Source organism: Epinephelus moara, chromosome 13, assembly GCF_006386435.1.
Source record: "Epinephelus moara isolate mb chromosome 13, YSFRI_EMoa_1.0, whole genome shotgun sequence".
Taxonomy (NCBI): domain Eukaryota; kingdom Metazoa; phylum Chordata; class Actinopteri; order Perciformes; family Serranidae; genus Epinephelus; species Epinephelus moara.
Window position 1 is genome coordinate 20,075,108 of NC_065518.1, and position 17,971 is coordinate 20,093,078.

At 43.3% G+C, this 17,971-nt stretch overlaps 1 protein-coding gene across 1 annotated transcript in view; it reads right to left on the bottom strand.

Moving 5' to 3' along the window:
- Positions 1-17,533, bottom strand: part of LOC126400245 (double C2-like domain-containing protein beta) — a 33,898-nt gene extending 16,365 nt beyond the window's left edge. Inside the window, exons 1-6 of the mRNA XM_050060807.1 lie at positions 17,438-17,533; positions 10,993-11,333; positions 9,039-9,118; positions 5,513-5,587; positions 5,145-5,254; positions 1,777-1,921 (exon numbers count right to left, since the gene is read on the bottom strand). Of these exons, the coding sequence (XP_049916764.1) occupies positions 1,777-1,921; positions 5,145-5,254; positions 5,513-5,587; positions 9,039-9,118; positions 10,993-11,333; positions 17,438-17,469 (783 nt within the window). The 5' untranslated portion in view covers positions 17,470-17,533. The remainder of the gene's footprint in view (positions 1-1,776; positions 1,922-5,144; positions 5,255-5,512; positions 5,588-9,038; positions 9,119-10,992; positions 11,334-17,437) is intronic.
- Positions 17,534-17,971: the final 438 nt, after the last annotated feature.

Here is a 17,971-nt window from a genome sequence, read left to right on the forward strand (position 1 = left end):
GGGGGGGGGGGGGGGGGGGGTAAAAAAGGAGGAAGATGGGGAGAGAAGGAAACATGAAGAGTAAGTGAAGCTGATTAATGATGCAGAGTAAAATATAGACGTATGAATGTGTGAGCAGGGTGAGAAAGTTAGTTAAACAACGTCGCATATGACTCATAATTATTCCTAATGCTGTGGAAACATTATAATGAGAGAGGGAAACTGTTGACATGGACCTGACCTGAATAGAAGAAAAACCTACGTATAGATCCAGCATCTGCGTTCGCACACTGTACAAGTAATTACCATTTTCCCTGCTGTGGAAATTTAAATAGTGTGAAAGTGCATCATGCAAGGTTAAGTCAATCCATATTCATGGGGCTGGCAAACGTTTACACCATTACGCCATGATGTCACTCGAAATGCATAACTGGGTGGGAGCAACAGAGAGGAGTGAGGGAGATAGAGGCTGGTTGTGTATGTAAAATCAAAAGCCACCGAGCGAGGGATGGAGTGATGTGGGTGAGAAGGAGAGATAAGACGAAAGCATTTATTTAAATCTGTGAGTGTGTGTGTGAGGACTTATTAATGCGCACAAATGTGCATGACTATACTGTAGGCAGAAGTGGAAAATCAGTATGCTACTACAGGTTAGACATCCGGTATGATTGCCTCTTTCTGTGCTTTATGTAAATGTGAATGAAAGACACGCAATGACGAGAAGAAAACCCAAGAATGCAATCTGTCAGAGGAGTTTTATTCGTCTTCTAACTTAATTCACGGCCACAGGAGTAAAATATCGCAGTCACCTGCTGCCTTCAGGTTCTGGTAATAAAACACGGTAATGCAGAAATGAAGAAGGTGCAAGGGGCCAGTTGCCTGGGGACACCAGATATGTGTCAGTGTCCCCCGAGCCGAGTAGCTTATGAGCCCTTCAGAATCCAATGGCAGCAAAAAATGGGAAGAATGAAAATGGAAGAAAGAAAAAGGCTGTGGGGAGAGGCAGAGAAAGAATAAAGAGAGATGAAATCAGTCAGAGCTGAGAGGTGAAAGACGGCCTGTTAGATGTATGAGTAAAGGACGGCTGTGATGAAAAGGGCTTGAGGATAGAGACTGGTGAGCGAGTACGATAGGTCAGAAAGCCAAGTGTGAAGCGTAGAGTCATACTGTGACACGGATGTACGGTTTCTACAGTTACACAGCAGGCGGTAACATACACGTTATACTGTCGCTGTGACTGCTCGCATTTTCGACTACATCAAGAAGATTTTATAATGCCGTTAAAGCAGGGTGATTAATCTAATCAGCACCAGCTGTCACCAACTTAAATGGCCATGTCAGACGTAACTACTGAAGATGTTCACTGGTACTGTTTGACACAGTGTAATTTAAAGGCTTTTTGAAATGTCTCAGTGGATGATATAGTCACTCTTACAGAAGATCATTTCTGTCGGGAAAAAAATGAGTGAAAAGTTAGATATGACAACAATAAAAATAAAGTAAAACTTTAGTCTTACTAACTCAAAATTAAGAGACATGCATCAAAAAGTTGACTTAGTATCTCATAGTTTTGTCCCCCCTACTCCAAGAAATCATGTTTGTCCATCCATCCATCCATTTTCAACCGCTTTTTAGACGTTGGGTCGCAGGGGCAGCAGGCCTAGCAAAGCACCCCAGACGTCTCTCTCTCCCCAGCAACACTTTCCAGCTCCTCCTGGGGCACCCCAAGGCGTTCCCAGGCCAGACGAGATATGTAATCCCTCCAGTGTGTTCTGGGTCTGCCCCGGGGCCTCCTACCAGTGGGACATGCCCAGGAGGTGATGAAACGTTCAGGGCCCCCCTCTGGAGCCAGACCTTGGGGGAGCTCGCCAACGAATGTCTAGTGGCTGGGCCTTGGGTCATGGGCCCACCACCTGCAGGGACTGGCACAGGGGTCGAGTGCCTGTCGAGGCGGGGACACGGGCGTGCTGACCCTTGGTGTTGCAGAAATTATTTTTGTATATCACTAAGTTACATTTATAATTACATTGTGGTGACAATTACAATTAGCTAAAATTGACCTATGGCACTTATTATGTAATGACCAAAAACCACATTAATTTTTACTAGCTGCAGTATGGTACATTGCACTTTAATACAGTTTTGGACAGGGCTCTACGCCCACCAAACTTCCATAAATCAGTTCCTTATAGTGTAAAAGTTGACTGACCAATAGCCTACAGACAACTGTGAATTAAATAAAAGACATGATAAGGATGGTAAATCATGACTTCCTGTCATCATGAGGCCATTTGTCAGTGGACGCTGGTTTGAAGTTTGAAGCAGAAACATTAACAGAACTGCACTTTTTTATAGTTTAGAAAAAGTGGTGTAAAAAAAGAGCCTTGCCCTTTTTCAAACAGTGGCATATCTCGTGGTTACGTTGAATTCTGGTCGAATGAAGCTGCTGTCAGTGGAGAAATTGGAAAACCTCCCTTTACGGTGATGGATTTCTTCCTGTATTGAAAGTGTTGAAACTCTGAAAAAAAAAAATGCAGGTCTGAGAGGAAACCCTGCTGTTTAAGCTTGCAGATACACCAGAAGGAGTCTTGCTTTTGACTTTTAAGGCACTATAAATCACTTTTTATGCACCAGGGTTGTGTGAGGAAACGACACAAAAATGCAAAATACGCACCTGTGAATATTTAGCATCAAAACTAATCATGTCATCAGTGATGCAAATTTGCGAGAGTTGCAGCACCTGTTCAATAAAATGTGCATAGATTTGCAAAATTTGCAACAACTACCAGGATCCTATTGACAAAATTTGAGTTCCCTCGGGTGAACAGACATGCAGTATATATGTTTAGGGCTTTTATTATTAAAGATAAGAATGGAAGAAGTGGATCTGCTGTGCTGCCTTTGTCAAGGCTGAAGACAGTGAAGTTTGCCATCTTGGTTCAGACTACGGAGTGTCCATGAAGCTTTTTCATAATTCTCATAAGTATAGGCATGACGTGATTGGTGGATGCCTCTGTTCACGGTGCGAAAGCTCTGAAAAATTAACCTTGCTCTGACAATAAAGGTATATTCCTTTTTGCTGCGTAATCTGTGAAAAAGTACTCATGACAAAAACATCAGTTTTAGTAAATTATTGACGTGCGAATTAGGGCTGCCCCCTAATGGTCAACCAAATGTTAGTCGATCAGAAAGGTCATTAGTCGGCAAAATTTCATTGGTTGCTAAGTCGCAAAAAAAAAAAAAAAGTAATGTGAAACTCTGTTAGGAGCTGTGCCTCGTCTAAATAAATCAAAACCTATATGACTGGACCCTGTGGGAATTTAATTTAAACTTGTAAGTAGCTACATGCCCATTAGCCACTTAGCACAATCATTACTGCTTTGCCGACAGCGTCATTAACAGGCGGCCCGCTCAGTGTGTGACGTGCACTTGTAGATAAAATATAGGCCTATATTAATGAAGGTTCATTAGGACGGTTTTGTATTTCTCTGCAATGTAGCACAGTGTTAACAATGTTACTGATACTATTCTTTCTCACACCTTCAACTCAAACCATTGTGTTGCCCCGCCCAAAATATATCATTTAATAATTAAATTAAAATCTTAAACATGCGGGCGACTAGTCCACTAATGGCCGTAAATGATGACTACTGGTCGACTAGGAAAAGTCTTAGTCGGGGGCAGCTCTAGTGCGAATTTAGTTAATTTCTGTGTGTTTAGAAAAGCATACTATAAGACAACTACTGACTCTAAAATGTACGGATATCTGCAACAGCTGTTTATTAAAAGTGTGAAGGGTGTTAACTGTCAAGGCCCAGACACAACAAATCGACACCAAGAGCTAGGGGCAACGAAGGCCAACTATTGCGCTGCCTAATGTCGCCTGTGTCTTGGCCAAAAAGTCGACAGCCAGCGGCCAACCATCACATACATTCTGTGCCTGCAAGAGAGAAATAACTCTTCACACCAGCAGGCAGCGGTCGTGTGCATTTGTCATTAAAAAAGGGAAACAGGAAGACCAACAGAATGGGTTCAAGATGCTAGTTAGCCAGTTAGCACATTACAGCACAATCTGTGTGCTAGCGGACAAAACATAGTTACCAGTAGTCTCTGTTAAAGAGTTCAATGACTAAAAAAAAATATCATACCTAATACAACAAGTTTGTTTCAATCTCACGTCCTCTTGACTTAAGCTGTTTGTTTACTTGCCTCACTTCCTTTTCTCTTCCCGTGCACTAACCTGTGTTGCCAGTCAGGGGGATTTCATTCACAGATGGGCTTTGCTGTGCAGATTCAACATGCTGAATCAGACAAAATAAAGCTGACAAGGGCCAATTAGTGCCAACAGTGCAGGATGCACCGAAAAAAATAGGGCACAAACAGTGACCAACACCCGACCATCGGCTTTGTGTGTCAGGGCTGTAAAGGGTTGGAATAATACTTCATAATTTACCCTAACAGTTTTATTACATCTATTACACAATCCAGATTTACGTGGATGTAAAAAAGTGATGAAATTGTCACATTGTTGACATTTTCAAATGTCAGTGCATTGCAGCGTGTGAAGTCAACATGTTTAAATGTTTCATTGGGTTAAACTTCCTCTGCTGAATTAACAGTGTCGAAGGCCGGTTGCAGGGCCAGTTTCTCTGATTTCCCCCGAGAGATCAACCGTCGATCCTATTTAAATCCCACGCCCACGTGCGCAGTGGCAAAGTTTTAGTCACAGGCAGAGACAATTCGCAGCTTTTGTCACCTCTGGAGGGGGTCAATGAAATTAAAACACCCCGTGGTGCTTAGTCTGACCTCAATCTGTCACTGCGACTTGGAAAGAGAGGAAGGCAGGGAGACAGACAGAAAGAAAGACAAAAAAAGGGATGGTTTAGAAAGAGTGAGGGGAGATCTTTTCTGATCCCAGTGGACAGGAGAGATGTGAGGATGGGAAGGAACGAAGGTGAGGTGACAGAGGGGGATCAAAGGATCAGCGGAGATAGGAGAGAGAAGAGAAAGGATAGGAGAGAGAAGAGAAAGGATAAAGGCCTGTGATTGAGATAGACGATAAGAAATCCTTTGTAAGCAATAGTCAGCGTACTGATGGACTCGACAGAGCAGAGAGGTAGGACGTGAAGGAGACAGAAATAGCCAGACATAAAGCAAACATTTACCTGAGTGTTTTGCGATACATGTCTTCCTCGGTGATCCCACAGTAGGTGAGCGTCTCGTTCCACACAGGGTTCAGCGTGTTGCGAACAGTCTTGGTTTTCAGTTTATTGGCCTGTGCATCACAGCAGAGAGGAGCGGGAAACAATCTCAGAGCTGCAAACAGCAAATAAAACCTCAAAGGAAAAACAACTTCTTACTGGCGACAAGGTGATTTTGTTTTAGGGCAGATTTACCGATCCGCACATGCACTTTGATACTGCAGCTCAAGATTATAGCTGAACAAAGTGTGCACTCAAACAGGTTACTGAAAGTCCTTTTAAATTGTAGAAGAACGCGGGGAAAAAGCCATGTCCTGATAATAAAATCAGACCTTGCAGGCTCCTGGCAGCAGGTGCAGCTTGACATAAGGATCGGCCAAACCGTTGAAATCCATGGGCTTCAGACCCTAATACAGAGGAGTGAGATGGGAGAGATATAAAATAATTGATTGAGAACATTGTGCAAACTGCCAACACCAGTAATGAAATGTTAAACGATTACCAGACAGAGAGGTGAGGAGTTCATTTGCAAATTAAATCTAAAGCACAGCAGTAGAAAGGAGGAGGAGGAGTTTTACTTTCAGATAACCATTTAGTGCAGAGGATATACTACCAATTTAAATACCTAATCTAAAAGTTGGAGTCTGTAACTTCTTTAATTTGTTTCTCTTACATTAGTGAAACAAAAAGCTGTTCAGCTGTGTTTCATTGTATATCTAGAAAGACAGGCTTTTATTATGATTTGCAGTGATTACACCCAGTTACAAAACTTTTAAGTTAGAGTTAGAAATAAAAAGGAAACCAGATTAAGAGTTTGCAGCCATGCTACAAGCTCTCTGAGGCTGTACTAAGGCATAGTGATGCTATGAGGGAAATGCTAACATGCTTACAATGACGATGCTAACATGTTGATGTAGGACAGTGGTTCCCAACTAGTGGGTCACAGGTCCATTCTGAATTCAAGTTTGTATAAAACACACTTCATTTTTAAGTAAAATGAATTTCTGGCACAGAGCTTTTATTCTCAAGTGCCCTTACTGCTGTAGAGTGAGTGACTAACGGACAGCTACTTGGAAAGAGACAGCAAACTAGCTCGGCGACATGGCCAAACGCAAGTATGACACTGAAGATATTTAACTGTGTGGACCTTGAGCTAATGACTAAGGAGAAATCTGGACCCTGAAGCTGGAGCAGTTGGGAACCACTGATGTAGGAGGCATAATGTTTCCATGTGCCATGTTCATAGTCTTAGTTTAGGGTTAGTCCATGCCAAATCAGAGAGAGGTTTTTTATTTACATTTTAGAGCCCCCAAAGTACATGGACATTTCTATACTTAAAGCTAGAAATACAGTATTTGATTGATGTTATACCAAATTTCAGGTGCTCTAACACAAGTAGAATCTGATATATAGCAAGTAGACAAGCCACAGTTGATGCCAAAGTAGTAATGTGGACTCATTGCTAGGCCCATGAAACTCTCTGCGAAAAGGCGTCTATAAGTGACATCTTATGTATTAGGTTAGAGGTTCCTTCCATGTTGTCTTTAACAAGATTTGAGTGTTATTATATATCAGTGACTACCCATTATTCGATCTGTATTGAGCAATGAATACAGAAACTCAAACAACACAGCTGGCCACTGGCGTCTGTAGATGTTTGTTTGGTTGTATTTAGAGTGCTTTCACACCTGCCCTGTTTCAGTTCAATTGAACTCAAGTTCATTTGCCCCCTAAGTGCGGTTCATTTAGGCAGGTGTGAACACAGCAATTACACTCGGGTGCACACCAAAACTTTCTTGAAGAGGTGGTCTCGGTCTGGTTACGAACAAACTCTGATGCGGTTTGTTTGTGGTGAGAACGTGTTCTGACCTCGATCTGAACCAACTGCAGTCACGTGACACATTGTTTGGGTTAAACATGAGCATGTTACAGTCCTGGAGGATTATTAATGTGCACCTCCTCCTGTACTGCCTTGATAAGCACATTCAGCACATCCAATGCATCAAAACATTGTTTTCTAGTTGGAGCCGCGCCTCGTTTTCAAACTGTACGGTTTGCCTAAAATGAATAATGCAAGCAATATAGTCCACAATGACCAGCGCTAAAATCAACCTGCGTAGTTGTCCCTTTATTCTGATATTAGAAAGTCCCGCATTTATCTTACAAGTCAACGTTTTGTTTACTTCCTGGATTTGTTCCACATGGAAATTCTGACCAATCAAGAGCAGCTTTCTCACACAAGGCATTTGATCTGGTCCGCTTGTAAATGTTGCCGCTAGAACACGAATCAACTCTAGGCAATTATGCAATTTTGTAACAAAATGAGTCTCTGATTCAGACCAAAGCAACACAACTCTAGGTCTGAAAGCACCCTTAGATTGTGCCTTAAGCTGACCAAAATTCAATGTCAGGACGTCTAATGCCAACTTCAATTTGACGTAGAATACTAACTACAGATGATGTTGATATTTTGTTGGTTTGAAGTTGTGTTGTTAGGTAACCAAAATCCAACGTCTGCAAAACGTCTCATGCCAACGTTATCTTGGTGTAGAATAACGACATTTAGGCATAAGGTATGAAGAACAAAATCCTCACAACAACATCCACGTCAGACATTTGAAATATCATCAACCCGATTTTCATTCCAAACAAAATTTTATGTCTTTCTGACATTGGGAGTCCCACGTCTCACAGCATATTGATGTCCGTTGCCAGCTGGAAACTCACAATTAACTGCAGAAAGGAAGTGCTCAAAAGCCACTTCAGTTTCTCTGGTGGCCTTCCTATCCGGGTTGTTAGTCTTCTCCTCCTTGTGGTAGCTGTAGCTTGCATGGCAGACAGAGCATGTACAGTCGGCACCCAACGGATATCATCTGATCGAGGCCGCTTATACATCCAATGACATAATCTTAATCAGGCGTCTCCAACCCTGCTCCTGGAGAGCAACCATAATCAATCACAGCTGACGCTATTAATCAGATGCACTAGAGCGGTCCCAGTTTTTTTTTTTTTTTTTCCTGAGCTCAATATACGCATGGGTAGTCAACTGGGCATAATGAGCTTCGTATCTTGTTCAATTTAATCATGAAGACAACATGTAATTCTACACACAAAATGCCTACGTACGTATAGACGCCTTCTGGAAATGAGTCCACATCTCTATTTTGGCATCTCAAGATGGCAACAAATTGCAGCCTTGGCTTGTCATACGTGTCATATCTGATGATGTAAGAACCCTTTAAATCTGACACATCAATCAAAGATTGCATTTGTTGCAGGACATACTGAAATATCCATCTGTATAAACTTTGGTGAAGTGCCTGTTGCTCACAAACGACCCATTTTGCACTTTACATTTTCAAGGGCCAATAATGAAAAATATGAGAGAAAAGATAGGGAGTGCTGCACAGGTTAAAGGCTCTGTGTAGTTGGTTGTTAAAAAATGAGGTGCTCTTCAAGGAATGGGCAAATAGTCACATAGAGATAAAAAACATCAACTCGCAGCTCACTTGGTGTAAAAGACCAGCACATGCAGGCAGTCCAAAAATGCATTGGAGGCACTCTGAATGTAGTTAAAAATCCTGAGTGAGCTGCCCAGTCATTGTGTGTTATCTTTAAATGAAAAATATGACATCTGCCTTTGCCTTTCAGACATTTGAGTCTCCAGTACACCGTTTTGTCTCTGCCCTCGGGCATGTTTTTATTTACAGGATAGTGATAGAAAAATGCTTTTTTTGTGTCACCTGTTGAACACACAAATATGACCAATACAGAGGTAAATGAAATATTTACTCCCCACTGCGACTAGACAAACTACCTGTGTTGGCTCCAGTGGCGTTTTTAGAGGACAGTATTTACCTTTGCTCTCAGGACGGTGCAGTGTAAGGAACTGGTGGCTCTCTCGTACAGTAGATCAAACTCTAACGTCCCCAAGGAGGCTGGAAGGCAGTAGATAAAAATGCTTCAGTTCTTTTGGTAATTGCTTTTCAGCTGATGAGAACGATGGCAGGAAAAAAAAATAAGGACAATCAGGGAAAACTTTCTAACACATTGTAGACACTCAGAAGGACATTTTAACATAGTGAAAATGACTTTCACTTTCGTGCTGAGAGTTAGATTAGAAGCGTGATGACACTCAGATATGAGAGGGGTATCAATCCACTCATATTACTCTCAGCAAGGAAGCAAATAAGTGTAATTCCCAAAATGTTGTACTGTTCTTTTAAGACCACATTTACAGGGTTCTCCTGTCAAAACAAATGAAATGGAAAACACTTTAAAGCAGCTGTCTTTAAACCATCTCATTAAAGAGAGAGTTCAGATTTTTTTGAGGTGGGGTTGTATGAGGTACTTATCCATTGTCAGTGTATTACCTAGGTCTACTGTCTATGTCAGTCAGCACGCCCTCACTTTGGGGAAGCAGTGGGAGTGCTGACATAGAAGACAAGCAATGTACTGCTGTGGACGGAGGCAGCAGCAGAATGTATTTTAGCCGGCTAAAAAAAGTCCCACCTAAAAGAATCTATAACAGTTTAAGTGTATGCTATATTAAGAGTATTTTTTACTGCTTTTTCCTTCTGTCAGACAGAGAAACTATTACCAGTTTCAGTTTCCAATCTATGCTTTCATCAAACAGCACAGTCTCACTGTGAAGTCGTTGAAATCTGGCGCTTACGCAGTGACTTGCGGCGTCCTTTAACATTGGGAAGATACGCAGCCAGTTGCCGTTATACTTTAATGCCGCTCGGCAGTGCCAGGGGGAAATGCAGCGGGACATGGACCAAACTTAAGGCGCCGAAAAGCTGAGTGGGGTGGGCGGAAGGGGTTTTGGTTAGGTCCAACAAACACCGACTTTCACCCGAGAGAGCGGTGTTTGTGTCCTGTAAGATTCTAAAGCCTTTTCTCAATTGAGTCAGGTTTTGAAGAGAGCAGTATAACAGCTTCATTTCCCCGTCTGAAATTGCTTTCTGACCTCAAGGTAAAGCAGTTAAATTTTCTAAATAAAGCATACATGTAAACTGATATCGATGTTTTTTATTGTGGCTACGATATCTTAAGTGCTATATCATTTGCAACTTGACTTGCAAGTTTCTTGAAGACATTTCGGCTCTCATCCAAGAGGCTTCTGTAGTTCTGAAGAAGAGGCTTCTTGGATGAGAATTGAGAGGCGAAATGTCTTCAAGAAACTCAAGTAAGTCCAGTTGCCTACGATATAGCACTTAAGATTACCATGACCTGGATGACTGAGAACCTTCACCAAACGTAGCTAGGATATGTTTTGCTGCTGTTCCCGTCCACAGCAGTACATTGTTTAGCCTCCATGTCTGCTTCTCCATACTGGAAGAGTGCTAACTGACATCTACTGTATGTAATACACTGGCTATGGATAAGTACCTCATACAGCCTCGCTTTGAAAGATCCAAACTATCCCTTTAAATTTTAGCACAAGCATTATCTTACGTTAGCTAGCTATCAGCTGGTAGAATCTGCTAGTGATAGTCAGCTATCGTCTGTTATAAATGAGTAGCCTGCTTTTGTTTACGTCTGTGTGAAGTCAAAGACCCATGTTTTAAAGATTGCAAAGAATTTCGATGGTTAATGCACCCCTGTCATCACTGTAAACAGTATATGTGCAGCGTGAGAACAGAAAGCTTGACAGGTGTAGCAGCAACACTTTAGCGAAGGGTCAACTTTGATTTCTTTGAATCATTCCAGGCCTTTTGTCCCAAACCCACATCTGTGTTGGGTTTATTTCTATTCTTGGGCTCGAGCAGCTTCAGTGAAACCAGGTCGTTACTTTCAGGTGACTCACTGTTATCATCGCTGTCACAGCTGTCGATCTCGATGGAGGTGTCCATGCTGCTCATGGCTGACAATGAGCCCCCTCCGCCCGCCACTCCTGGTGACAGCAGACTGCTGCTCCCTCCTCCCCCGGTGGCCCCTCCACCTTGGCCCGCACTGCCAGGGCTGAGCGTGGTGGGAGCTGCCACCTGATTTGGCGAGAGCGGCTCGGAGAAGGAGGAAGTGGGTGACAGGCGAGGGAAGTAGGCAGAGATTTGACGGATGGGGCGGATTGGGCCCGGGCATACGTCGATGGCCATGTGCTCCTGGATGGAGATGGCTAAACGTTTTCCTTTACGGACAGTCATAGGGCTGCAGGGGAAGAGACAGAGATCGATGGAGGGAGAGAAAAATCACATAACTTGACAGGCGATACTGTAATTGGAATTTCAGAATGCATTCGGCTGAAGACGGAGTGAAGACATTGATCCACAGATATGAGCTGTTGTTCTCAATTTCACCTCCAAGCAAAACAAGGTGAGCTAAGTGAGATGGCTGGTGATAAATAGGATCTTGTGTCTGGCCATCACTGAGATATCATCACACCTAAAAGGAGTTTCTCATTTTCCATACAGTCAAGGAGAACTTGTGATAGGAAGCGTTTATCTCAAACAGCTCTCGCACTGAAACCTCTTTCAACATAATTATAACTCCTTTAAAAGAAAGACATTACTCATAAGATGACAAAATACAGCAGAGGATGTGCACAAATTTGCATTTCAATTGAATGCATCTGAATAATCTCAAGCCTATCAGCGAGAATAAAGGATAACGGACAATAGGGGTCTCCCCCGAATCCTAATCATCCTCTAAGAAATGGCAGTACGCGTGTGTGTGAGTGTGTGAGCCGCAGAGGCACACGTTATCTGAAGTGCTCAACAATCCTCCACAGACAGGCAGGTAATTACGGGATGAGGTCTTTACTGGCTGGAACACTCTTCAGAGTGCTCGGATGGAGGGAAGAGTCCCGGTTATTATTATATAAAGTTGTGGTAGCTGGGAGTGGAGTTGACCACGAGGCTGATGTGTCTGCTGTTCTCTTCCCGAAATAAAAAAGAGGGGGGTGGATTACAAATCTCTCACAGCTTTTGTTTTCTAAAGACAGCAGGCCTTGAGGGGGCGTTCTGTCCTCAATACTGAACAAAGCCCCCCCCCTCGCCAGTCGCCCCCCCTGGACTACCTTCTGCTCTCTCTGCATTAATCGATTGAAACTGAGAAGTGAATATTTGCACTGTGAGTATTTGCGCTGCTGCTGTGTTGTCTGTAATTTGACTGCTGTGTTTAGAAATGTCAAAATGATAAAAATACCCGGGCTCAGAGAGCAACGTTTAAAGAAGTATTTAGGAATAGTGGTCATATTGACTTGATGCTAGTGACGTAAAATAATCCTCACCGACAGACGGAGGGAACAGAAGGATGATCTCAAACCTGCCTCCATATTAAAGGAGCAGTTCAACATTCACTTATTTGCTCTCCTGCAGAGAGTGATGATACCAATTAAAAATCTATAGGGACAGACAGCTAATTAATAACCACTAATTAACAGTTACTGTGCTGAGAAATAGTCCCATGTCATTTTTACACTCTGTAAAGATTATACCAACGAAGCATAACATGTTAATTAGCAAAATGTAGAAGTATTGGTAGGTGGATTTTGTTTCCCTTGTCCAGAGCCTTTCCCTTTTTCCATTTTTTATGCTGAACTAACCTGCTCCCAGTGTCAGGCAGTAACACATCACAAGTGACTCGACACAAGTAATGCATAACAGTAATAGTACTTTACCCGCTAAGGAGTAGTGTAACAAATTACCAATAAAATTTCAGTAATAATATAACAGTTACTCCAAGAAAACATACTTATCACAACCTTTTTTTGGCATTGATTAGCATTGTTGCCTCACAGCAAGAATGTCCTGCTTCAAAAACATGGGGTGAGGGAGTTTGCATGTTCTCTCTGTGTCAGCGTGGGTTTTCTCCGGGTACTTGGCTTCCTCCCGCAGTCCACAGACATGGAGGTTAATTGGTGACTCTGAATTTCTCATAGGTGTGAATGTGAGTGTGAATGGTTGTCTGTCTCTATGTGTCAGCCCTGTGATAGTCTAGCAACCTGTCCAGGGTGTAATGAATGAATGGACCTTACTTCTGTTGTCACCGCACCTAATGATTTGAAATCCAACAATCAATCATGTCTCCGGATTCATTTTCATCACGGTCGCGCATGCACGTCACAAAGCAGTAAGCTTGAAAGACCAAAAAGCTTACTTGGAAATGTTCCTGTTACTTTGATGATGACAAGAGCATTGTCGCTCCTGAAACACCTCCTACAACAACACAACAACGTGAAACTCTTGGAAACACACCGCACCAAAGGTGAGCCCTCAGCGCTGCAGAGGATGGCTGTAGCCCTGCAGTGGCTAAACAACCAAAAGTGGATTTGAATTGTGGACAGCTGCAGGCGACAAGTGAGAACAAACTAAAGAGGCTTGAGGCTGGATATGTGTGGATGAAATGTGTCCTATGTCCATGATTGACTCTCCTTCTATCAGACAGATCCTTGAGAAAAAATCGGTCAAAGGCAACAAAAATAATAATTTGAAAGCTGTCTAGATTTGGCTACGCTTCACAGTGATTACCCTGAAATTCACACAGACACACATGCGAAGTCTGATATCTCTGGAGAAAGAAATGACCAATTCAGTTAGGTGTTCTCTACCTGCTATTGTATATACTAATATTATAATATTTTCAAAAAAGTAACGAGTAATGTAACACCGCCTGCTGCTGGCTCTAGCTTCATATTTACAGCAGAGATATAAGAGAGGTATCGATCCTCTCAAAAAAGTTTTACACGGAACAAAAGTTTAAATGGAACACTTGGTTTTTTTCCTCCCAATTTATACAATTTTAAATTAAAGAGCTTAGCTTTGTCTATGCTCAAAAAGGCTTCTCCCTCCCAAATTTTGGTTAAAATCTTGTTAAACTGTGTGTTGGTGAGGACTGCTGTTCTAATCCATCCACCTGACATGTTTGACTTCTGAAGATCACCGAGGTGGCGTGCCATGGGATGGTCATAATAATAAGGCCACACTAAAATGTGCAGTTTCATCTTGAAAAATTTAATTTATTAGGCTTTAACACGACTTGCGCTACAGATTCCCCAGAGCATCAGAGTATCTTGGTGTGACACCATCTGTCTCATGCAGTGCGACACACCGAGCTGATCAGGTTGTTGATTGTGGCCTGTGGGATGTTGGTCCGGTCCCCATCAATGGCTGTGTGAAGCTGCAGGATATTGGCAGGCATTAGAGCACGCTGTCATGCACTGCCATCCAGAGCATCCAAAACATGCTCAGTGGGTGACACGTCTGATGAGTATTCAGGCAGTGTATGAACTGCAGATGCAGATGAGCTTCCCTGAGATGGTTTCTGATGGTTTGTGCAGAAATTCTGCAGATGTGTAATCCAGTTGTGGCATCAGATGTTCATTTGGCTGGTCCTGCAGGTGAGGAAGCTGTATGTGAAGGTGTGGTTATCAAGCTGGTTGAATACACTGCCAAATTCTCGGAAAATACATTGGAGACGGCGGATAGTAGTGACACAAACTCTCAGTTTAAAGGCAACAGCTCTGGTGGACACTCATGCAGTCAGCATGCCAACGGCACAATCCCTTGAAATGTACGACATCTGTGGCTTTGTGATGTGATAAAACTGCAGAGTGGCCTTTTATTGTGAGCATCCCAAGGCACACCTGTGTCGCAATCGTGCTGTTTAATCAGCATCTTCATATGCCTCAGGTGGATGGATTATCTTGGAAAAGATGTGCTCACTAACAGATTTTTGTGACCAACATTTGAGAGAAACTTGTGACAAACGGTTGTCATTAATATTTTTGTTCAGTGTAGTTCGTCTGCTCGTCGAAACGGTCATCAGATCTGTATTTATTCCTCTTTGTCCCCTTCCTTCTGTTTGTGGGATCAAGACCAGTAAACATATTAATTTCAGACCCTTCAGTCGCCATTTCCTGCAGCATAAAGTTAATATGACCAATGACGTCCTGGCGGAGAGTGTCAATGAAATTGTTGCCTCTGACTGTTGACCTTCAGCAGATTTACTGGCAGCGAGGGTCATTTGTCATGTACGGTCCAGTCTCCCTGCTGTGAGCGCAACAGCGGGCGATCCGGCTTTTCCTTGGCTAGAGATGAAACAAACTTCTGAACCCGCGCCGCAGCATGTGCCAGCCTGAAAACTTCCTCCACTCGATTGACTGAGGGGGACTTTGACACACCACTGGCTCCGGAGCGGAACATGATGGACCTCCTGCCTTTTTAAAAAAAAAATCAGCAGCAGCCATTTTGGTGCCACTGAGGACCACAGTGAGAAAATTGATGACTTCTGAAGCGCAGAACAAGCGGTCAGAGTTCATCGCTGCTCAATTAAGTGGCGCGGAGATAACGTCAGGCTCCTGCACTTTGGGACAAGACTCTGTGATTCTCATTACAACCACAGTTCTTACAAATATGGAGACAAATCGGTGCTCATCACAGCTACAGTAAATCATTTCAGCCTGGCACAACAATAAAACAACAGCAAAATAATCTTAAATTAAAGGGAAGATTGCCCGACATTAAGAAGAATGAGAAGGTGAAAACAAGGTAATGAAACTCCCAGTGATGAGGGTGATTACAGCTAGGATTGATTAAGAGATTAATTAACTTGGATGAGTGGATAATAATGATCGGTGGCTCTTCTGAGTTGCATATAATCCCTCAAAGCACACACAAATGCATTCACAAAGGAATGCCATCAAACATAAATGCAGATACACTTGCGTCAGATCATTAATTCATCTCTCTCTGCACACACACACACACACACACACACACACTATGCAGCTGTTGCAGGCTTGTGAGCGACTGTCTGTTGATATAATGTGCGCAGTCAGTCGCCTCCCAGCCCTGGCAGATGTGGCCGTAAGCTGAAGCTGCCCGACCACCACCAGCACCACCAGCACCACCACCACCACCAGCACCACCACCACCACCAGCAGCAGTCGTACAGCCCGGAGGCCTGGTGGCTCTCCCCTTGCGGGGAAGCAGAAGCTCACGGGGAGCTCATGATTGATCGCTCTCATGCTGCCAGCTGGAACCTCTCTCTCATCTTCTCTTTTCATCATCATCTTGTTGCTGCTCACACTCAAAATAACAAGGTAGAGATTTTACCTCACACTTCACAGGTTTTTTTTTTTTTTTTTCTTCTTTACACGCTAAAGCTTGTTTACACACACGACTCTTACCCTCGGACCACACGCTTTAACTACTTTACATAATTCCTATAAGCTATAATTTAATCGTGGCACAACTTGCCAGCCGTACATACAGTAGCCCCGTGGCTGCCAGTAATGCAACCACATACGGTATTTCATGCGTGGCCCCGCTGCACATATATTCCTGATGTTAAATAGGTTTGAGAGGGAGGAATGAAGCTGGGAGTCAGGAATATCTTTGTGCAGCATGCGACCACCCCCCCTCCTCTTTTAGCTCCTTCACTTTAAATTAGAGTCATATCACAGGCATGGGCGCTCCCTCTGTCAACCCCCCGTTCTCTACCTTCTCATCTCCACCTTTAAATTCCATCTCCTTTCTTCTTCTGCCCTCTCCATCTCTGCCATTATCTCACTTTCTCAGACACCATTATTCCACCTGTAGGTGTGTTAGGATCTCTCTTCCCCCTCTCTGTCTCTCGCCTGCTCTCTCTTGGCTGGTTTTCTTCTTCTCTTGTGTCCTACATACAATGGGGCCCCTGCGGCGGGCTCCGTTCACCTTTAAATAACAAGCTGCTGGCTGACAGGCAGATGGTATAGTACAGTGCCGCACACTGTAGCTACTCATTAGAGCTCGACAGTCGGCACATCGTTTTTTGCTAACCACAGTGACAGTGGGTGCTTGTCAATTAGAGCCCCGGTTATTTTCAGGCAGCCAGGGACGAGTAAACTTCACAGAGTGTGTGAGTGACGGTGTGTGTGTGTCATGTGACAGTGTGCGTTAGAAGGTGTGAAAGAAAAGTGAAGGAGCAAGTAAAAAGGTACAAGAACAGTCTGCCACGTGTTGCACCTGTCTGCCGTGTTAAGAAGATGCAGAATAAATGTGTCCGTCTCTGTCTAGTCTCTACTGCATCTGCTTTTATTCTCTGATGCAGAAGAAAAAACAGACGCGAACCAAACAGACGAGTAAAGTGAGGATAGAATGATAGTGATGGAGGGCGAGGGAGGAGGACAGAAAACATTTTTTCATAGCGTAAAACATAAAGGTGTATTTCATGCGGAGAAATAAAAAAATTGGAAAAAAAATCACAATCACTTTGCAGCAGATTCAACCAGCCTGCATTTCAAAATAAAAGAATAAAAAATGTGGACTTACCTCACTGATAGCGCGAGTGTGAAACTCCTCATAAAAAAAGAGGGGATTCCAGCACGGAGAGGAGAGGGAGACTAACTAACAGGTGGCGAAGAGAGGAGCAGGAACTGGAGAGAGGAAAGAGGAGGAGGAGGAGGAGGAGGAGGGGGGGAGACAAAGACAGAGAGGGAGGGAGAGAGTGAGCTCTACGTGTATCATTAGAAATTAAATGCATGAATAGTTCAAGTTGATATAAAACGAGGCGCAGGAGGGGGGTGGGAGAGGACAGGCATGCTGGAGGAGGAAGAGGAGGAGGAGGATGGAAGGAGTCAAGAGGAAGAGAGAGAAGGAGAGACAGAGGCAGCAGGGAGTTCTTACTTGACAGTCTGTTGTGCATGTGACTGTTTTGCCTCACTCCCTCCTGCATCCCCCCACCATTACACACACACACACACACACACACACTTGTTTTTTGTCACTTGGGAGGACATTGCATCCGTTGCATCCTTTCCTTGACGACTTAAACTAACCTTTAGGGATAGGGACAGATATTTGTAA